At 37.0% G+C, this 23,972-nt stretch overlaps 2 protein-coding genes across 2 annotated transcripts in view; one reads left to right on the top strand and one right to left on the bottom strand.

Annotated features, from left to right (window-relative positions):
* Positions 1–10,605, top strand: part of LOC145985172 (legumain-like) — a 65,762-nt gene extending 55,157 nt beyond the window's left edge. Inside the window, exons 11-12 of the mRNA XM_083118870.1 lie at positions 2,220–2,384; positions 6,755–10,605. Coding sequence (XP_082974996.1) covers positions 2,220–2,384; positions 6,755–6,880 — 291 coding nt within the window. The 3' untranslated portion in view covers positions 6,881–10,605. The remainder of the gene's footprint in view (positions 1–2,219; positions 2,385–6,754) is intronic.
* A 1,275-nt stretch (positions 10,606–11,880) lies between these two features.
* Positions 11,881–23,972, bottom strand: part of LOC145985171 (uncharacterized) — a 640,330-nt gene continuing 628,238 nt past the window's right edge. Inside the window, exon 7 of the mRNA XM_083118869.1 lies at positions 11,881–17,641. Within this exon, the coding sequence (XP_082974995.1) occupies positions 17,468–17,641 (174 nt within the window). The 3' untranslated portion in view covers positions 11,881–17,467. The remainder of the gene's footprint in view (positions 17,642–23,972) is intronic.

Genomic DNA, 23,972 nt, shown 5'->3' with positions numbered 1-23,972 from the left:
CCAAAGCATGATGCCTTGGGAAACGTTTTAGCTTACCTTCTTTAGCTATTGTTATGTATGTCCAACTGTATTTACCATGCACACTTTTCATGCTGCAAATTGACTTATTTGGTAGTGGGAAGCACTCGTGGCTCAGACAATACACCCCAAGATGCTTCTGTTGATGGTTATCACAGGATAGGTTCCAGACTGCGATTATAACTGCTGCAAAAAGATTAACAACGAAGCACTCAGTACAACGCCACCTACTTTCAGTTATGTTCCAAGGTTGCACGACCATGATTCCCTTCCACACTTCCACTTCAGAAAAAAATGAATTTCTTCTCCGTGCACCTTGTAACAAAAGAATGTTTGGGAGAAGCTCACAACAATATACCTTTCAGGCAAAACAATAATGAGTGAACTTGTACACAGAAATAATTATACAATTTTGAATTTAGCCAGGCACTAGTTTCTTCATTAGGTGCCAAGATCTACTTTTGCACATGAAAAATGTTTCGAATATTGTCAGGTCCTGAATAAAGATGCATGTTGATAAACAACTTGAAAGTCCCAAGCAGTACCAACTGTTTTCAAGAGGGAACTCTCTAATTAGACAGAAATATTCCCATATTAACAATGGAATGAATACAATTAGGTATATTTATATCGTGGCTTTGGCAATAAACAAATCTGTGCCAAAACTAACAGATTTACAAGTCTTTCCCATGTATCAATAAGTATTACATCTGACTTCAACAGAGTGTGCTTTTTGACAATTTTTTAGAAATAACATTGCTCACGTGAACTTTATTCCATAACATCACCTATCATGAAATCTTACAACCATCATTGTAACCATTACGACATAAGACCTGCTGTCATAATAATACCCCCTTTCGTGGCTTCTGGGTAGTGATCATCTACCCTATACCCTAATCCACCAGCACCTAGTACGAAAATGCCTTGAGATGTCTTATTTCTCAGCCTTGAGTGCAACTATACCCCCTGGCCTGAATAAGGCCACCCAACCAAACCTCATCCCCATTCTCAACTGCCCCCCTTCTCTGCACTTTGTCCCCTACACACATCACACCCTACCACACACGATTTTCGACAAGCTTGGCCAACTGTGTCTTCACTCTGGACCTGGCAACTTTGCAGGTTAAACACTCATTTCTCTTCCCTCCATCTTTTATCTACAATGTAAATGCAGCCCACAGCTGCGAAAATATACTTGTCCAGTGTCTGGAGGGTGTTTCCTATTCCTTCTCATTTACTATCAGAGTGAGCATAAAGTCTTTCCTGATTATGAATATTGCATGTTGAAACTTTACATTGCGCCTCGGTTACAGGAATGCAGCCCACAGCTGCGAAAATATACTTGTCCAATGTCTTAAGGGTGTTTCCTATTCCTTCTCATTTACTACCAGAGTGAGCATAAAGTCTTTCCCTGATTATGAATATTGCATGTTGAAAGTTTACATTGCACCTCGGTTACAGGAATTTCAACCATGGGTAGTGTTTCAACAAGATGGTGCACTGCCACACTGGGAGTTAACTGTTCGCCAGTTCTTGCATGACACCTTTCCAGACAGATGGATTGGTAGAGACAGTCCCATATCATGGCCACCGCGTTCGCCGGACATAACCCCTCTTGACTTTTTTTTTTTATGGAGTTACGTTAAGGACACAGTGTTTAGTTCAGCAGTTCCTGATATGCAAACTCTTCAGACATGAATACGGGATGTTCTAGACAGTGACAGAAGAGATGTTGGCAAAGAGATGGAGAGAAATTGAGTATCGCCTAGACGTTCTAAGGGCAACAAAGGGAGCACATGTCGAAGTATACTGAAGTGTACTGATAGTAAAACATTATGAGTTCATATACCATTTCCAACAAACCGCATATGTGTATCTAGCATAGTTCTTTAGCAATAAATGTTTGTAATCAGGGAAAGATTTTATGCTCACCCATATATATAGGAAGAAGATTGTTTTATCTTGGTACTTTTGTTTGTTGCTCTTTATTTTGTGTATTAAGGATAATTTGCAAATAATTTTAAAATATCAACAATACCTTATATATCAAGGATTTGTGCATTCGGCTCCTGATGAGAGTTCATTTTTTTGTAGTCCAAATCAGATTAGCCTCTCTCTGCATAAATTGAATTTAAATACTTGACAAAAGTTTCTGTGTATGCTGTGCATGCATTTAATAGTAAAAATGCCTGTTTCAGAAAAGAGAACATCTGAAGACAACAGTGGCAGGCATAGTGAAAGAGGTGGCCCAACATGAGAACATAGTCGACCGTCTTTTTGATGAGAAGCAACCACTACGCAACTTTGCATGCCATGAGAAAGTATCAAGGCATTTCTCTGACCACTGCTACAAGTATTCCAAGGTAAGTAACATACTCTTTCTTACATGCAGGTTTGTTGGCATCTTGGTTAGAATCCAAACTGCAGATTTTGATTTGCGGAACACAAACATATATGCTATTCGAAATGTCCTGCACCTTTTGTCTATTCCGGACATTTTCAAAATCAGTGTTTCAAGTGGAAATTTGTAGCTGGGGGATGTGTTGTCGACTTTGGTTTGATTGATTTACTATATTTTACTTCGCTTTTTGGCTAATTTGCGAAGGTGGGTATGAGTGATGATACGATGAATGGACACTCACAAACATCCATATCCAGGCCGGGATTCGAACCCAGGACCCCTGGCATCGTAGCATGATGTGCTAACCACTCTGCCATGGGGGCTGGCTGTTGTAGATTGGAGATAGGTGGGAAGATGCTTGTATCCCATGCAGTAAGTGCCTATGAAGATTATCCTAGCTGAGATGCTGATTATGAAAAATCTCTGCTTTGTTTAGCATGTTTTACTTTTTGGAGCATTAGTGCATTAGTTGTGCTTGCTTAAGAAGTAGCAAGGAAAGAATTCGCCAAATATTTTGCATTCCTGATAAGTTTAAATGTGAGCTGAAATATTTTACAAGTACTACCTAGGTAGACATCTTCGAGTCTTGTCTGGCATTGCATTTGAGCAATATCAGTCCAAGGGTTTCATATTGGCAAGGAGTGAAAAATATTTTTTTTTTACCTGTGTTGTACTTGTTCCAAATTCTGATGTTAGTTTTGAATCTCTCTAGACTATATTTTGAGATCTTAAGGAGAAAAATCACAACTATTGAAGATTTATCTACGCAGATAAAATCCACGTAATTATTGCTATGGATTACTAAAATAACTATATTTACCCCAAGCAGAAGGGAGGGAATTCTTTGAAGGAGGAACTGTATTATATTCTCGCCCTGAGCTTAGGAATTTCTTGCTAGGGTTCAGTAATTGTCGTGAAACAATAACTGAATCAGTCACACGGCTGCATCATGTTATTTGGTTTGCCCAAGTTGAATTTTCTATCTAAAGTTATGTAACAGTTTGTGTTAACTACTCAAATTGTGGGTTTTATTCTCCACTCACAAACACTGTTTAAATGCATATTTATGCAATTTAACCAATCAATGTACTAGCTTCTTGTTATTAAGAAAATTGAACAATTAAAAAAAATATGGACAGTTTAACATGGTATTGTACAAGGGTCATTTGGAAAGTAACCGCCGTTTGGCTGTAAATAAAAAAAATGCATAGATACAACAAATTTTTACTTTACACCTGAAAGGTACAGCTGTCCTCTATTTTTCAACATAGTCCTGCACTTGTCATAGCGTTTCAGCAACTTACCAATCCCTTCTGCATAAAACTCAGCCGCCTGGGAATTCAACCAACCTGTCGCAGCATTTTGAAGATCCTCATCGTCAGCGAAGTGCTGTGCCCCAAGCCACTTCTTCATGTGAGTGAACAGATGAAAATCAGGAGGAGTCAAGTCCAAGCTGCATGGGGGATGATCAAAAACGTTCCATTTGAATTGGTGCAAAAGGTCTTGTGTTCGCCGAGCAGTGTGAGGGCGAGCGTTGTCATGCACGAACACAACCCCAGATTCTTCATGAATGTTTGGTCTTCCTTCTTAGAAAAATCTGACGCACAAAACCTTCACCCATAATGTTTGGGCCATATACAGCACACAATTCACGATGAATGTCTGCCACTGACAGATTTTTTGCCAAAAGAAATCTTATCACTCCGCGTACCTCGCATTTGGCACGATTTTCGATGGCAGCATACATTTTGTGACGTTATAACCAGCACACACGCAGCACTATGATGTCCTGACTAGCACAGCTGGAAGCTTAATGAATCACAGATTGTGTGATATAATAACGGTTGGATAATAACGGTTGCGCTCTGCCCACTACTGCTAGTGCCACGCCACAACGGCTGTTACTTTCTGAATGACCCTCGTATTCAAATTAACGTCAATTATTACGTATTCGTTTTTTTTTGTATGTACGCATTGCTTGCGTTGTAGAATTATTTTCTTGTAGTTTACGGTTATTACAAGCATAAGAAAACAGTTTTACGTTGCGACGTTTCAGGAGAACACACGCTCCCTTCATCAGACATTTATTTATATTTTGACTAAAGATACAGTTATAACAATGGTTAGCAATTTTTTAAACAAAAATAATCCCGTTATATAATGGATGTTGTCAATGTTACATTGTTGTAATATAGCAACCTAACTGTGAAAAGAAGCAGTGTTCTATTTTTATTTCAGATAAAAAATTTGATCACATTATTTCTTATTTAAAATCCCAAATATCATCAGGTAATTCAAAGTCATCATTGTTTTCACAAAGTTTCTTGATGTTTTCCATTTGCATTGGCCATTGTTATAACTGTATCTTTAGTCAAAATATAAATAAATGTCTGATGAAGTAAGCGTGTGTTCTCCTGAAACGTTACAACGAAAAACTGTTTTCTTATGCTTGTAATAACCGTAAACTACAAGAAAATAATATTACGTATTCGTCCAAACTATTTTTGGAGGGATTACGATGAATGATTTTGGGGGCATCTTGGGGGGGGGGGGGGTATGGGTACACCACACCTGTTTAGGGAGGAGGGCAGATCAAGTATAGTGTTCAGTGAAGCTAAGGAAAAAGTTACTTTCAGTAGACATGCTGTCTTAATTAAATACTTTATGGGGATTATGACATGATTTGGGGTGGGATGGACACCCTTGTGCTCGAGTAAATAATTGGTGGTGGCCATTTGAGTCGCTATGTGTGAAAGCCTCCATTTAAAACAATTCTCCCTGCAATAAGTTAACCCTTTACGTGGGTATGACAGAACTATCCATCATGCCCACTTCTTACCTGCAGTGGGTTCGATGGTGGGTCTTTGACATTTTCTGGCTCATATCTCCTGCATATGACATGCTGCTTCATTCACTGTTGACTTAGTTTGCATTTCCGCCATCAGATGCCACTCTTCAGAATCTCCATAATTACCTTGAGATGGAGACACACTCCATGTTGACACACTGCTAGCTGTCTTTGTCTTAAACTTGTATATAATGTAGTATATAATCTGCTTCAAGCAGAGTTGTGTACCAACTCAGGAGCAGTGTGATAATTTTTTTTTATTATTTTTTTCTGAATTAGGTTATTTTAGGTGACTTTTGGCTATTTGTGATGATTAGGATTAGTGATGATAAGACAAAATTGATGAAGGGACACTGAAAGAGAACACCCATGCCGGGATTCAAACCTGGCTCAAAGCAGCAGAAGGAGGAGTCCTCAATCTTATTCGAGTACAGAAGGTGCACCTTTGGAGAGTGATTAGGTGTTGTAATTTTTAAAATTACCTACTACGGAAGATATTTGGCATTTGTGAAATACCCACTTAAGGGGTTAACAGCTATCAGTCACCCCATGAAAACCCAAACAGTGTTATCCTATGTGAAAAGTACATTAGTCAAAGGATTCACGAGTATGGCTAGGAACTTGATGAAAAATAATCTTTTTTCCTTGGGTTTGAAGACAATGCTAAGCCTGGTAGTAGTCTGTTTCCCTTCAGTTAGAACAAGAAAATATTTTTTTTATTTTTCCTTGTTTTTGCATATTCTGGCCTTTTTTTCTTTTAGGTCATTTTTCAGTATTTTTTTTTTGCTCCTTTCCTGTTGTTTTATGAATTTTATATGCATTTGCTAGCATAACTTACATATTTAAATTTCATAGCATGGTCTTTTAGCATTAATTAATAAAAAATATGGTCAATTTAGAAGTACAATGCTATTTTGGCAATGGATTAAATAATTAATTAATTTTGGTAAATTTTTTTTTCCTTCAGTTAATTTAAAATACTTTTGGTTGAAGCCCAATTTGAGTTTCCCTTGTTGGCCACTATTATCGCTTTAATCTGTACTCTTAAAGTAAAATTAGTCACAACCGTATTGTGCAAGACCCACTCCAAATGGAGGTGAAGACTTGTACAGAAAAATCTTGCAGTGTATTTTATGTAAACTTGAAGTAAAAATAAAGCTACAATATTACTCTTCCCTTTGCTGTGGTAATTTAAACTGCTGAACAATGGGTTTTATGGAATTATTCAACTATTGTAATTTTATGATAAAATTTAAACTTTCATTTTAAGGGTGAAAATAATTTTTTTTAAAAAATTGCAGGTTAATTTGTAATAATTTTAAGGTAATTTTTTAAATTTTTTAGGTCATCAACTTCTGAGCCCTATTCATGAGTAAAGCTTAATAGGTGTATTTATATATTCCTTGCTGGTATTAAAAATTCGACATTAGTCTAGTATTGTTTCACTAGACTTGTAACATTTTGATAATTTGTTGTTGTTCCAGAATCCACATGCGTTGTCATACCTGTATGTGATTGTTAACCTTTGCGAGGGAGGTTGGAACACCAACAGGATTCTCCAAGCTATGGATAAAGTATGCTCTCAGCCTTTGCTTACTGGCATTGTATAAGCAGCATGTGTAGTAGTACAATATTGGTTCGACTGTTTTGATAATAAAAGTGAGAATTTTTATGTTATTCCCATGATCTTTGGCACCAAGGTTCAAAACTGGTCTGTAATCAAGGGCAAAGTCCTTGAATTCAATTTTAAACTCTGTGGGCCATCTGTTAATATCGAATGATTAAAATAGTTTGGGTTCCAGAATGCAAATAATGGTTGGAACTAATTTTACATGACAGTATTATGTACTGGTGTCATCAGCTATGTTCCTGGAGTCTGCAAACATGACATGAGACACTTGCGGTGTCTACTTATCCTGGAAATTATGCAAAATTCATAATTTTCTTTAATTTTACACACCAGTATTGTTTGAAAAATGGATTTTGTGATCAATGACAGCTCTCTTAATTTTCCGATGACATTCTTTAATATTGTAAAGCAAAACTCGGGCAAATTGATGCTACAATTGAAATGGAATAGTTACATGCTAATGTAGCTATCTCCAAAGGCATATAGGAGGATATGGAGGTAAGTCCTACACATTCGCAATCAGCCATTTGAGGAGGTGATGTGATCAGCATCATGCTCTGGCCTTCTTTACTTCTTAGTTGTCTCCAGGTACCCATTTAACTTTCATATTAACAGTAAGCAACCAGTATTTTGAGCAACTTTTCAGTTACAGCTTTCAAGCATTGTATCAGAATTGATGACAATTGCGAAGAGTACCAGCATGAGTACTTGATCGATCCTAATCATTCTACAATAAAAATTCTCTCTTTTGTTTTGAAAATATTGCACATATTTACAAAATAATTTTGAAAATGTATGATTTTTTTTTTAGATTTACATGTGTTGCTTACCATTTTGAAGTCCTGCACTGTTGTTTGATGTATTTCCTACGTAATTTTATGTGATACGTATATATTGTTGCTGTTACAACAGTATTACTTGTATAGTTTATTCTGTTAATGTATGAAGAGTTTTTTGTGCAAATCCAAAGATGCATACTGCAAGGAAGGAGTATGATAGTTGTGGAATTACATGGCAGAAAGCTTGTTATGCAGTTGTTGCAGAGGTGCCCAAGAATACCTAAGTCAAAGCTATTTCACCTAGAAAACAGATTTAGATTAAAAATAAGAGTTCATGGACATGCATAAAGAAATTCTCATCGGGAATTAATGAACATAAAATATTTCATGGCAGGTTTTATAGTGAGCTAATGTTTATTATCATGAACTGATTTCCCCCCCCCCACCTATGTTCATGTTTCATATTAATTTTTACCCCACCCCCTTGCTGTTTGTTATGGACCCCCTGAACAAAATGCATCTAAAGCTTGCTTTATCTGCTCAGCGACACTGCATTTAATAAATTTTAAGTATGTGATAGAAATGGGAATCATATTCTCACTATATTTTGTGATTACAAGCTCCATTTCTCCTGACAGTTATTTTGAAGTTGTTTTTTATTATTAGTTACACATTTGTATTTTCAAGTTGAATAAGCTAATGATAAGGAATTTGTGCAGCTTTTAAATATTAGCTGAGAGTTTTATTAGTCAAATTAAATTCCCTCTACGAATATCTTTTGAGAAACTGTACAAGAAAATTTCAGTATATATGTTTTTATATGTCAGCATTTTTTTGCTGTGGTTGCTTTGTTTTGAAAATGTAAATAATTATTTTATGTTTTGCACTGAAGCATCACATATTTGCTGTGATTTTATTACTTAAATACAAGTTGTTATTCACATGTGTGTGCTATATTTTAACAATTGGGGTAGCATTTAATCTTAAGGAATACATTGTTTATGTATGTTATAGTAAAGATGTCAGCAGAATGATAGATAAAACATAGAAATAACTCCTTCAGCAAGGAGTATAATAATTTTTCGTACTTGGGAAGACTGTATAAATAATAAATAGTCGCTGCACTGCAATTGATGCATGTCATGCGTTTTCCAATGCAAAATGGTTACCAGACAAGGGAAGTCAGGTGCAGCTTAAAGTTGGTGGAACTTATATATGTGTCTCAGAGGATGACCACAATTTTTTTTAAAGAAAAGAAATATTCCAAGTTTCTGGTGAGTGTTTTCTAATTTCTTCACATATATTATATTATTGTTTTTTCAATACTAGTTCAAATTCTTGTTATCTGCTTAGTAGGTTTTAAATGTCTTAACGTTATAGAATGCAAAGAAGTAGCTAAGTGCTAAGAAGTAGCACTAACATAGTAATTGTTTTCTATATTGATGATAATAGTTTTTGTTATGCAAAAGATCAAAAGCACAAACTTGTTTCTAAGCTATTTTAGAGTGGAAATTTGAATTTTAAACAGTCACTTAGTATTTAAGGTAGATAAACAATCAGCATATAGTGAATGAATAAAACATGTGGAAGTGCAGATGTATTGTGTTTATTGCAACGTTTGTTTAATATTATATTCCTTGCATATTGTTGTTAAACAGGCAAAAGGACATCTCAGCCTGAAATGCAGGAACAGGGTGGCTACTCTAGGACCATGATAAAATTCAAGTATAATTCCCGGTTTTCAAGGCGAACTTTCCAAAAATTCAAGGCTACAAGAAGATGTTTTCTCTATTTCAACCTTATGTATTACCGCCTCTCAACATCCACACACAAATGTCTTAATAATATAAAGGGTCTATGTGATTCCAACATCCAAAAATTATAATTCAATTAAACTATTATTTTTTCAACATGTAATATAATTAAAATATTTATTTTAAGGTGCTGAGTTTCTATTTACAATCTGAGGCACAATCACAAATTTTTGTCTGAGCGGGCAGGGAGAAAGTGCCAGGATAAACGTACTAGTTTCTTCTACTTCGATTCTTGTGCCACTTTTGGCTAATTTGCGAAGATGGGAATGAGTGATATGATGAAATTGATGAATGGACAGTCACAAACATCCATACCCAAGCCGGGATTCGAATCTACCGGGACCAACATTGTTGTTGTTATCATCATCAGTAGTAGTAGTATTATCAAAGATGTTATTATCCTCGTAAATTATGCAAAAAGGGGGTAGAAGTTGGTGTTAAAACATTTGTGTTCGAACAAACTATTTCAATTAATTTTTCAACACATAGCACAGTAGTTCGGATCCCACTTTAAACTGTAGGTCCAGTCCCGATTATCCTTCCTGTGCATAAAGTGGACTTAAAACCACAAATCAATTAATAATTTTACATTTTTTTTTCATTTAGATAGTTCAGCACCCAGGCCCCCAAGCTATGGTTATAAGCTTGATAAGACGAAGAAAAATGTTATGAAAATAATTTATATTTGCATAAAATGTGAATAGGATTTGGATTTAAAAAGTTGTAATTTTTCACGTCTACGGAGAAAAATTCAAGTAGAATTCACGCATAATTCCCAGTGAGTAGCCACCCTGAGGAAGTATTTAAATTATAAAATGCTTTTATTGCATAATAATTCTGTAGTCACCATGTCCCAGAACATTAATTTTGAGTATGCAGCTCTGAAAATTAACAGAACATTTGTACAACATGAGATGACCTTTGGTCTGTTTAATGAGAGTGCATAATCTTTCATATAGTGCATTGTTTTACAAATACATCTCTTGTATGTCCATGATGGCATTAAAATAAAAATGTTATATTTTCATAATTTGGGATAAAAAATAGCATTCTGTGATTCTTAAACATGTTTTTAATGTAATAACTACAAAAATAAAGTTTTATTGTAGCTTCTGTTCAATATTTCCTAGAAAATGAAAATAATAAGTTTTAAAAAGGAAGTTGTTGAAGTATACTCTTATCCCGGGAATCTCTGGAGCAAAGCTGGGCATAAAGGCAGAGAAGCGAGTGGGTGGAGCAAAGCAGTACACATTGTTGCAAACAGCTAGTAACTGCAGTCATTTTTTCCAACCCCAAGCAATTCCATTCCCTCTTGGACAAAGTATAGTTCCTTATCCTATTGCAGTTTGTCATCATTTCTTGTTAGTTTCAGATGGCAGCATTGTAAGTAGCTCTTAATTAATTAATTTTGCATTATGCAAATGTAGTTAGCAAAAACACTATTATTCTAAATGTAACATTAATGCAAGTGTTCTTCGTATTCTGAGAAGGCAGAAAATTGTTGGAGAAATTCTAGATGATTTCAATGGTTATTCATTGGTGTAATAAGAAAATATAGTTTTCAATTAGTTATGTTACAACTGCCATGTTGCACTCATGAAACAGCATCAGTAATAGCATTTATCTACCTACAGACGAACTATGTACTCATTTCAATGATAACATTGTAGAAAATACCTATCGTTTTTTTGTAATCTAAGGATCCTGGGTTCAATTCCTGGTGCACAGTGTTTTTCTTTTTCACAAGTGGGGTAGTGCAACGGAAGACATCAATAATCTCTGTAAGAGAGATGATGATTTTAAACTGCCAGATGATATTTGGGACTTATAATTAGATGAAAATTTTTATCATTTTTTTTTTTTAACATAATAATAAAACAGACACCTTGTTTCAGTTATGTTGCTATGTTACAACAATGTAACATTGACAAGATCCATTGTATGACTGATTATTTTTGTTAAAAATTTTTAACCATTGTTATAATTATCTTTAATGCTCCTGAAACGTCAACAGAAAACTGTTTTTATGCTTGTAATAACCGTAGAGTCCAAGATTACAATGCAAGCAATGTGTACATACAAGAAAAAACTATTAGATGTTGCTTAAAGCAGTTTTGAGGGAGTGGTAGTGGTCAGCACCAAAAAGAAGCAGGAAAATGTTGATCAGTCAAAGCCCTCGAAAATTAACTATGACAAAAACTTTTTAGTATTACAGTTCATATTCTGTAAGCAGTTTTATTCCATTGTTTCCAGTTTGAAATCAGCTCTGGAGAAACTGACAGTAATTTTGAACCACCCTGTATTTCATTCCCATGAAAGATCTATTAGCCACTTACCATTGCAATGTACAGAACTTTCTGGACAAGTAAATAACAATTTCATGTATCCAGTTTATTTCAATAATTTTATTTGTCTTTTGAAACAGGATATGCAAAGTCAGACATCAGCATCTGTAAATAATTTCATGAGAGTACTGAAAACCTTCCCTTATTGCTTACACAAATATGGGTTCAATGTGAATACCGTCAAAACACATACAAAATAATTCCGATTCCTTTTTTCTCTTGGTACAATTTTTATTTGCCAGAAAGTGAAACTACCGTGATACTGAAAAAAAAATATTAGTGCTACGTTATTTTTTAGTGATCTTTATGTGATGGTTTTTATTTACAATATTGAAAAATTCTTATGATAGACTCTTTTATGGAATTTCAACGATAAAAAATAGCTATATTCATTTCTTTATACTACCTTGAAATAACTACATATTGTAACACATCAATTCTCTTAAAGAGGCAGATTATGGTGACTGCCTGCATTACTGGATATGCTTTCGTGGAATCCAAAATAACATAACTATCATATTCCCAATCAAGGGGTGGGTGCAATTGTACCCTGGGAAGTTCTAAAGTAAATTGTGATTTGCTAAAAAAAATATACCATCTGTCAACGCACACTGATTATGTCATTTCTTGATAATCTTACAGCAAATTAAGTACAACAGAAATGTGTTTGGTACTGAGATAGTAGGATTGAAGAATATGGCCAAGTATATATTAGGGGAGGGAGACCGGCAGTCGGTAGGTATGCCAAGGCCCTTCATGGGCTGTCGCGCAAAGGATTATTATTATTATATATTAGGGCATGGCACATGTTTAAAAATGCAAATTAGCTAAAAAACAACACCACCATGGGCTAGAAAACATGCAAAACATCCCATTTGTTTCACAGCAGTTTCTGCATTACAGGTGTAGCCCTTGATGTTCAAGAACTATGCATAATAATAGTACAAAGAGGTAGAAGAGCAAAATGAAATAAGAAAAATACAAAATATTGTATTTTTCTTAGAGATGGGCTGATATCGATATAAAATTTACCTGTACCGATCCAATATAAAATTACAAATGGTACTTGAAGAACCTGAACGAATCATTGACCTCCTTAATAAATGTATTTTTTGAGGTGACTACAATGCAAAAGTAGTTTAATATTTAGACATTTACTTTTTTTAAAGAAGAGCATTGAGATTATCCATGAAAATTGTAACAAATTGGCAGAATTTTGCACTAAATTATAATATATTTATAGATAAATTGGTTCGGTAAAATAATCTGTAATTTTACCGATAAGGCTATATCAGCCAATACCGATAGAGTACCGATTAATCTGTCCCATCCCTACTTGTTGCAATGGGTGTGTTCAATATGCTAAGTTACTCAGTGATTTGTTTCTTCGAGTGCACAATCATCTGAGCCTGTGGAAAACATGCTCACTGTATCAGATTCATTGTGCTGGGTTGGACATAAATATGAAACAAAATAGCATATAAATTCAACAAGAAAATGCTAGCACATGAAATACATACACTGAGCCGAAGTGTTTGATCATGGGAACAGCTCAAACTGTCAAATACACCATTTATGTTTGAAGGCCTGCATGACGAATACTTGGGATGGGACCGATTAATCGGTACTGTATCAGCCGATATAGGCATATCGATTAAATCGGTATTCTATCGGTATCGGCTGATATAGGCATATCGGCAAAATTACCGATCCGATATATCGTTAAATATCTTATAATTTAGTGCAAAATTCTGTCTATTTTGTTGCAATTTTTATGGATAATCTCCATGCCCTACTTTTAAAAAAATATATATATGTTTACATATTAAACTTTTTTTGCACTGCAGTCACCTCGAAACTTGCATTTATTAAGATCAATGAACATTTCAGGTTCTCCAAGGACCATTTCTAATTTTATATTGGATCGGTAGAATATTGGTTATTGGTATCTGTAAATTTTATATTGATACTTTATCGGTACCAATATTATTTCTCTTTTTTGAGATTGTACATTGTTTTTCTATCTCTCTGGGCTAATTGTGGTTATTGGGACCAATGACGAAACTGAACATGTACACTTTCTCTTTGCATCTATTACTATATCTTGGCCAGAGAGAGAGAGAGAGAGTTATGGTGAAGCCATATGCAAGTGTGTGGCTAACAAAGCTGTGTGTATTGCTTGAGAGAGAGATGGATTGAAAATATTTATTTAATGTTATGAAGTAGTACAGATGAATGCAATACATCATCCAAGTGTTCGTTCAGTGTTGCAATATGCAGATAGCAAATATGTTACCACCAAACTAAAAAAATCATATGCATATTGTAGTATTTTTGTTTTAAATTTTGTTCGATAAATTGACTGTACTATCTGTGCATTAAAGCATGCATGCAACAAAGTAAAAAATTCAGTTCTGCTGTTACGTATGTGCTAGGATTGATGCACTGACTGAGAAAAGATGTAAATGGTAGGATGAAAATAAGTTTCTTTAAGCCTCGGTGAAATAAAAATTAACCCTGAATTTTGGTGACAAAACGATATAGACAAGGATTTGAGAAGTTTGGGCCCAGCTTGGAAGGTGAAGTATTTGAAGATGGGATAACTTCAAGTAGTGATCAAAATGAGACATTGTAAATATATATACTTTCACTTTTTGTGTTCTATTTAATTGTTTTATGTATATTACGTAAGTGAATTTCACTGAAAATTTAATTTTCGCATAGATCACATTTCTAAATTATCATAACACTGAATGACGAATTCATGCTGTGAAGTATCATGAAAGAAACAAACCGTGAAATATGTTGTGGCCATACTCTTTTTCACCTTCCATTTGTAACCATTCCCACAATTATCACTGTACTTGCACAAGTCGACACAACATCACTAATCGATCAGTTAACATGAGTAGTTATGTCATGAGATTCGTATCACCACACAGGAAACAAACAAACAAGCATTCGGATATTTAAATACTTTGGATAACACACTCTCTGTTAACACAAATTAGTGCTCTGTATCATGGTACCACATAAATGAACATATTTACCTTTTGCTCTCTAAAATATATATATGTATATATTATCATGTATACAAAGGATTATGTAGTGTTAATATCTTACATAACATAACGGTCAAGCTGTAATCCAGTCTTTTAGCATGATTAAATTCATATTTGACGAAGGACCTGTCCGCTTATTTAGTTGACAGCTTTCTGTTTAGAACGTTGATGATGATTTTTATTTTCTTTGAATCCATTCAATATATGTTTGTTGGGTTTGTGATTGTGAAGACAACCTATATCACACTTTTCTGATATCTTCATGTCAACTATGAATATGTTCTGCATTGCCCACGTGGTTTTACAATGTTACAAGACTTTGCTCCCTTGTACTTTGTAGTTTCAAGATCCTAAAACTTTATAGAACATTAAGAATTATATAAGTATAGAAGTTATATTGTCTACGAAATGTGTAGCATACTATTCAGGTGAATTCGTGGAGATGGATTTTTTAAATAATTTAGTGCAAGTGACATTATGATTGATGGCCATATTTGTTTCAATGAATTGTAGTTTTATACATAATACATTTAACCTGAGCAATTATAGGTCTATTTGTTTGAACATTGTTGAGAAACAATATCTCTGAAGACTCAGTGGCACAACCAGAAATCTCATTGCAGGGGGAGGGTTGTAACTGGTCATTTTACTATCTTTTCATGTACAGGATGTCCTTTGCTTCAAGAGAACTGTGGTAAAGGGGAAGAAGTGGGGTTATGGCAGTGGTTCCCACAGTGTCCATCGTGGCGCTCTGGGCATACCATAGGACCACCGGCCATAGTTTTTAAGTTTGGTGGAAAACCATGCCTCATGCCGTGCTAAACTGACTGAAAGGATTACTCTGATCATCAGTACTATTATATTTTGAACAGAGAAAAATATATCGGACATGGAAAATTTGAAAGATAAGATATCTTGAAGTTGATTAATTAAAGTTGAGTTTGGAATTCTTATACAATTAACATTTTTTCCTAGATTAGTATATCCCATAACATTTGTGATTTTGGTTTGTTGATGTATTTCAAGCGTGAGTATGTGAAACGGCAAACGTAAACTTCGCACCTTAAATATTTTGAACATATATACAGCTTGATTAGATTGAATGACAAATTTGGATACATTAGAATCACACAGACCCTTTATATTTTTAATATATTTCTGCTTGTATGTGTGGCACGTGAACAGAGAAAACATCTGCCTGTGCCCTTGAATTTTTTTAAAAAGTTTGCCTTGAAAACCGGTAATTATACTTGAATTTTATAACTGTCCTAGTGTGGCCACCCTGGATAATGGCGGCTCTGCAAAGAAAGGATTGTGAAGCCGTATGGTTCAACAAGAGGAAGGATCCCGATTGTTTGAATTTGAACAAAGGATTTATTTTGAATTTGACATGACTACAAATTTGGTTTTTCATTTTTGCCTCAAGAGAAAATATTGCGTGACTATTTGTGAGATTCAAGGCAGTTATTACAACCTAGACTCTAAATTAGTCTCCAGAACTTCTTGCCAAGGAATCGGAAAATAAAAAAGAGTTCTTCCTTGTTTGAAAAGAAGTAGAGACCACACCTGGCAGCTAGATACTGTAGATGTTAATACTGCAACCAGGAATCACATGCCGTCAACAACAGCTGCTGGCTGCAGTGAAATGGTTTGAAGTGCTAGCACCGAAACAGAGGTGGAGTGGCAGGAGTAGAAGGTTCGCAACTGCACAGGATTCTCAAATGAGTCGCGGCAAAACAGTGAAAAGCTGGACATGGGAGGTGAATATCTGGATGGGAAGGCAATGGATATGCTGAATCTTAATCTTGTGCTGTGCCTACTCCAACTTTAAATCAGTTATTACAGTCATCAAATCCAGGATAGAACATTTAGCAATCTTTCTACTTTTAGCACCCATCAACCCCACTCACCTGGGTATGCCACTGGGAGCAGTTAGAATGAAAATTTAGCTATTACCAGTTGTGAAGAATAATTTCTTACAGTTGCCACATGTTCAGTAATCAAGAGCATTGTTTTAAAATTAAAATTTAGCTATTACCAGCTATGAAGAATAATTTCTTACAATTGAACTACACAAGTCTTTCTCTTTTTACGCTAGACAGTGCCAACACTAATAATTAGACTCTGAATCCACAAATCACCAAGTGTAAATGTACAAAGATGGAGTAACATTAGAAGTAATGATGAATAGCATCTTGATCCTACCCCTGAGTGCTGCCAAGTACATAACTAAGTAATACTGATAGGATTTGCAAAATTTATTGAACAGTGATACCAGAACACGTCCGATATTAACACCTGGCATGAACCATCTCACAATTATTTGATTGTAAATCATCATTTCTGCTAACTTCATATTAAATGATGGTCTTTTTATCCCAACGTATATTTTTGTTAGTCTGAAATGTAATTCTTTTATGCAGAATATCATATTTTTGTACCTGATTTTCCTTCCATCTTGTTCTGTATGTATAGTAGATCCATTTCAGAGCTTTCACTACATTGTAAAGCAAAGTGGACAATTTGCAGGTGCAGGGCAGACAAATTCTGCAGTTGCATGATCCCTTCTACAAACCCTTCTTTTGTGATGTTTCTATTGTAGAGGATTGCGTGGGCGTTGTCCTTCGTTGCCTTGGAGTGGCACCTTTTCCCCCATCTCGAAGTATCTTGTAGAGTTTGTCCTTCTCCAACCAATGGTGCTTGAGTTTCTCTTCCATCGCACTCATTTTCTTCAATTGTTCCTGGAATAAATCATCAAAATAAATTATTTTTCAGCATGTTAACAAACCTCATTTGAAATTAGCAAGGTAGATTTAGCTCAAATTCACATTAAGTCGCATGAACTTGCAGAAAATATTTAGAGCAAGTCTGCACATTTGCAGCAAAGGTAGTAATTACGAACATTTGAAATTGCAGCAAGTTCAAACTGTAAACTGCAGCTAACTTGCATGAGAAGTCTCTGTAGACTTGCTGCAAATTAACATGAAACTTGCAGCTGGTGGTCTGAATAAGGTAAAGAACTAGTAGGAAAAATAATGTATTAGAGAAAATTAAACCAATAGTTACACATACTTAGTAGAAAATAGGGTTTGTAATGAGTATGTGCAACTTTTGATCTAATTTTCTCTATTACACCATTTTTTCCTACTAGCCCTTCACCTAATTCGGACCCAATACCTACAGGAGAGAGAGGTGGAAATCCAAATATCCCCCCACCCCCAAGTATACCTGGCAGTCATATTATTAACCAATATTTCCAAATCCAACCTAAATGACACATGTAAAACTTACAGTAGCTACTATTTTATAAAAAGAATAAAATGTTAACAAATGCAAAAACTGTTTGTCTAACAGTAAATTCTACACAATTAGTCCTCGGTGGAAGTCGCCCACGACGCCCCCTCAAGGGCCTCGCCCTTGTGGAATGGTCACATTTAATATTACACAAAATTTATATTTAGGCATTCTCCTTATTTCCTCAATGGAAACAATGATTCTTGCGCCGAAAAGAGATGTTACGAGGAGTAAGTAAAGTGTAAATGCAGTCTCAAACAACATTTATATCCAAACTCTTGTATGCGAAGACATTGATCACATTAGGAACAAAAGATGGGACAAAAAATGCAGTAGAAATGTAAGTAGTAAATGCACACCGTGGATGGTTCAGAAGCTATGTTGGTAAAATAATGGCATGGTATGCCAGAGAAGCAGGTTCTAGTCCTTGTCAGCATGTGCATTTTTTGCTTAAATTTCTGTGTACTATATCTATCTCCCTTGTGAGCGTAAATATAAGAACGAAATTCTGCATCTAGCTAATTTCTTATTCCTTATTAACAATGGCGGAGATTGGGTTCCAAAACTGGGGAGGGCAAGGCCAATTTATTCTTTCTTGGCAGACATGGCTTTCATTAAGCTCATAGTACGGGAGCAAAAAGTTAAAAACAGGGGGGAGTGCCCCCTTTCCCCTCCTAGCCACTGCGTGTTAATAAAAATAGTGCATTTTTGTATTGAGCGACATTTTCCTCTGAACAAAGCAACAATTATCAAATCAAAATGCACCATATGGAGTCTACAATGTGAATTAGCGGTTAATTGTACTGCAGCATTGCTACAAGTGTGATAAGCCAATATAAAGGAAACGCGCACTTGCAGAAAACTTATATGGACTTATACGGCAAACCCGTGTTTCTTGCACACTTAGATTGAACTTACAGTCAATTGCAAGCGTCAGGCAAGTCTTGCAAGATACGAGAATCGAATCTGTGCACCCTTGCAGTTAACTTACGTCCTATCTGGGGGCAAGAAATAGTGCGAGAGATGAGACGAAGTGAAACATGATGAGCTGAGGATGAATGAGATGATGATATAACAGGATGAAATCAGAAGAGACAAATTTAGAGTAAATGAGAAGAGTCACATCAAAATGAGATGGGATAATGCAGGATACGAAAAAGGACGAGATAATATGATATGCAGAGAGAAAGGAAACAAGATTAACAGAGAAGAAAATATATGAGACGAGGAAGGAGACGGAAGAAAGAAACTGTAAGACAAAGATATGGAACAAAATAAGATTGTATGAAACAAATTATTGGATATAGAAACTGATAAGGGACGAGATGTTATGAGTAGACGAGAGACAGGGAGAGAGAGAGAGAGAGAGGCAAAATGAAGGAGATACTGGGATGCGATATGAGACAAGGAATGAGAAGAGGATAAACTATGGGATAAGTCAACACAATACGGGGGAGAGATGAGAGGAATCGAAGACCGAAAGAGGGAGAGACGAAAATACGACGAGGAGAGAGAGGAGGATGAGATGTGCTGAGAAAGAGGAGATAAATGATCTGAAAAGAGTTTAGATTAGATGTAGAATGAGATGAAGAAATACGTAAAATCAGAAGAACGCAGTACAAATTACATGAAGCGAGAAGAGGCGAAATCTCACGATGGGGCTAAAAAAGAGATCAAAAAGACGATGCGAGATGAAACGACACGAGACGAGATGAAGCAATACGACATGAGCAGGAACGGAGCGAGAGAGCAGAGATGGGACAAAGCAAGAAGGAATTAGATGACGTAGGAACAGATGAGAAAAGAGTGGAATCGAGATGAGGTGAAACGGAGTGAGATGAGAAGATAAGAAATGAGATTAGATGAAACAATATCATGTCGTGGCCGCGGTGGCTCAGTCGGTAACGCGTCTGACTACCATGCTCAAGGTCCCGGGTTCGATCCCCGGCCGGTTCAAATCCGGGAACTTTTCTAACGGTGGAAGCGGCCCCGGCGCCTACCCAGCGTCGAATAACATGGGTACCTGGGGGAAACCCTGGGGGGTAAAGGCGGTCAGGGGCGTGATGCTGATCACATCACCCCCACTCACGACCGGATCAAGAAAGTGTGGGGCGTTACCCCCACACCCCCTATACGCCTTCATGGCGTGGTGCTAAGCACAGGGGAACACTTTTTAATATCATGTCGTGAGACAGTCTGAACGAGATGTTGCGAGAAGGCGGTGAGAGCTACGAACAAAATGTCGAGACGAGGTGAGAAGAAACAAGACGAAGAGAGAGACCGTGAGGCGCAGTGGCTGGCTTACACCGGCGCCGCGCAATGTCCCAATATTTTCGCTGAAATGATATGTGTGCTTATTTAGTACTTTGTACCAGGCCCGTATATTTTAAGCTAGCTAGCTAGGTTACCTCCAAAGCCCAGACTAAATACAAGAAATAATTGATTAGCAAATGTCACTGATGCTTCAATCTCAAACACTTACCGCGGAGAAAAACAATAGTTTATGAGCGCCATTACTTTAATCAATCACCAAGCTTCTTCTTTTTGTAGATTCTTCCCCGACTAGCGCCTGAAGACGACCCGTGACGTATTTGTGGTGGCTTCTAGCTCAACCGCTGGACAGGGAAGTCTTCATTTTACCCCGGAGATACACAGCGATGCCAATTCGCTACCTAGCATGGGATTTTTCCTAGGAAAGGGAAATTTCAAACGAAACTACAGTTACAGGAATGGGAAAAAGGGTGGTATTGGACAGATATATTGTCCTCTGGGCCAACACTGTCTCATTGAACACATGCAGAAGCCAGAGGCTCCTGGCTGACCTTTTTCCCAAAGAGCCACGCTTTACAATAGTGACGAAGTTTTGAACCACTCGGCTGAAGGAAGTTTAAGAAAATTACGTTCCTTACTGCGCGGATTTTATTTAATGTATAGAGTGAGTGAATTATATATGTTTTGAATGATCTGTGCTGCGTCATGTAGTGAACTACAATGAGTGACATACTGACGAAACAATTTACTCGGCGTTTGTACGAGCATAAGCTTCAAATCGTGAAGATATGCAGTCCTCTGGCATCCCAAAGAAGAGAAGAATGGATTTGATTTGTTTTTTTATTTGCGTCGCTTTTCTTCCACTTTAGCTAATCGTGACGATGAGGATGAGTGGCGATACGATGAAATTGATGAAAGGACATTCATAAAGAATACCCATGCCCAGGCCTGGATTTGAACCCGGGACCCCTGTCGTCGTAGTACGCTGTGCTAATAACCATTTTACCACAGAGGTGAACAAGTGAAGAGTGGAGTCCTGAAGAAGAGGTTCTCTCGGGCTATCGACCAGGTGAGTTGTGAAAAAGATTCCAAGCTTTCGAGAGCTAACGCCACTCTCATCTTCAGAGCAGATAAAGGTGAAGGTGACGTTAGCTCTCGGAAGCTTGGAAACCTTTCCACAACTCACCTGGTCGATAGTCCGAGAGAAGCTTTTCATCATTCGTCGCCAGCAAAGCTTCAAGTCTTATTTCATTGGAGTTCCTGTTCAAATTAAATATTCAAGGTAAGAAGTTTATTATACAGGGTGAGTCAAAAGTCTTTGGACGCCCTTTTATTATGACCTGACAGGAATATGTGAAATCTGGTTATGGGAGATGGTAGTAGAAGGGGGCCGCAACTTGTAGGGTACATGGTGACCATGGCCGACAACTTGAAATCTGCCATCTTGAACGAAGGTTCGAAATCTCAAATGGAAAGGGGGAAGTAACATATCAAATTACACTAGCGTGACCTCAGGAATTCAAATATCTTGTATCGTTTGCAAGTTATGAACTGAACTCTCAAAGTTTGTAAAGTCTCATTGTGACGTTCATTGTTTCAGGTGATATAAGATGCCTCTGACAAAGAAACAGACGATTGAAATCATCCTAATATCCGGAGAACGCAGTTTCAGAGACATCGCAGAGGACTACAAGAGGCTGCACCCAGACAGACATCCAATATCGCACAGCACGGTCGCGTACGTTACCTGCAAATTAAAAAACTGGCAATGTGCAAGATAGGGCACGTAGTGGGCGACCAAAGACTGCCACCAATGAGAAGATGGCAACGATGGTTCTAGCATCGTTTGTGATGAGTCCCAAACGCAGTACTCGTCGTCTCTCGCTGGAAAGTGGTATCAGCCAGTCCTCCATTATTCGGACATTGCATACCAATCGCTGGCATCCTTATAAGCTGCACATGCAACATAAACTAAACGAGGGCTACGAACAAACACGAACTATTTCTGTTTGAATGGAGTGGTCAATCGGCATAATTGTCGGTACTGGTGTGACAGCAATCCAAACTGGGTGCAACCGAGTAGGGAACATAGTCCTGCAAAGGTGATGGTGTGGTGTGGCGTATGGAACACCAACGCCATTTTTCATCGACACTACCTTAACGGCGCAAGAGTACCTGTGTGTGTGACGCTCCATCAGGAACATGTGTTTCCTTCCATTCTGATTCCCGACGGCAACTTCCCCTCTTATTTTCAACACGATGGGGGCCCCTCCCCACTATGGAGTTGGTGTGCGTCAATGGCTCGATGCTCAATTCCCAGGGAAGTGGATTGGTCGCCGTGGTCCCGTGGAATGGCCGCCCAGATCACCTGACCTCACACTCCTCGATTTCTATCTGTGGCGCCATCTCAAGCAGATTGCGTATGCTGAGAAACCCCGCGATATAAGGCAACTACAGGAACGCATTGAGCACATGTGATCACATTTCACCGGAAATTCTCCTGCGTGTGCAGTCGGAGTGGATACGGCATCTACGGTTGTGCATAGGACGTGATGCCCATCACATAGAACATGTGCTGTAGCGTGCCGTTGGTAGGTGATTTTCAAACTTTGAGTGTTCATAACTTGGAAACGATACAAGATATCAAAGAAACAATTGCACTTTTGAATTCCTGAGCTCACGCCAGTGTAATATGATATGCTACATGCCCCCTTCCCATTTGAAATTTCAATCCTGCGTTCAAGATGGTGGGTTTCAAGATGGCTGCCATGGTCACCATGTACCCTACAAGTTGCGGCCGCCTTCTACTACCTTCTCCCATTACCAGATTTCACATTTTCCTGTCAGGTTTCAAAATAAAAGGGTGTCCAAAGACTTTTGACTCACCCTGTATTTTATTCTCGCACGTAGGCCTACATAAATACGTATTTCACAATATGGTAATCTATATTTTATAAACAACAATGAAATACTTGAAATCTTTTACTTACTGTTCCTATATTAATGAAAGTGAATTTTTTAATATTGTAAATTGTAAGGTATGTATTTTTAATCACAATGTCACATCACTTCAAAATCCAACGAAAAAGAGCCTCCTGTTCGAACATTACGATATGAAGAGAGAGCCCAGGTTTTGAATCCAGGACACGCCACTGCTTTTTACATATAAAATTGTTTCTGAATTTGAAATGTGCGTTTATATTTTTAACTTAAGGAAAGCAACCTAACCACACTAAGTGTTAGATATGTCTGGGCGTCGCGGAGAAATCTTGAAACGCTAAGAGCGTCGTGACACGAAAATATTTGGGAACCCCTAATTATAGCACATTTATGTAGTTACCAGAGTACTAAGCAACTGATTATTTATATACTGGAATCATTACTGTAGACCATGGGTTCCCAAATTGAGTAGTTTTTTTTTTCGTTTCACGACGCCCTTCGTCTCATTTGTTCTAATATCAATGTTCTAATGTCATATCGTCTCGCCTCTCTTCTCTCTCATTCCAT

This window comes from Lepisma saccharinum, chromosome 3, assembly GCF_977018435.1.
Source record: "Lepisma saccharinum chromosome 3, izLepSacc3.1, whole genome shotgun sequence".
Taxonomy (NCBI): Eukaryota; Metazoa; Arthropoda; class Insecta; order Zygentoma; family Lepismatidae; genus Lepisma; species Lepisma saccharinum.
The sequence above is the reverse complement of the archived record's forward strand: the minus strand, read 5'-3'. Positions and strand labels throughout refer to the sequence as shown.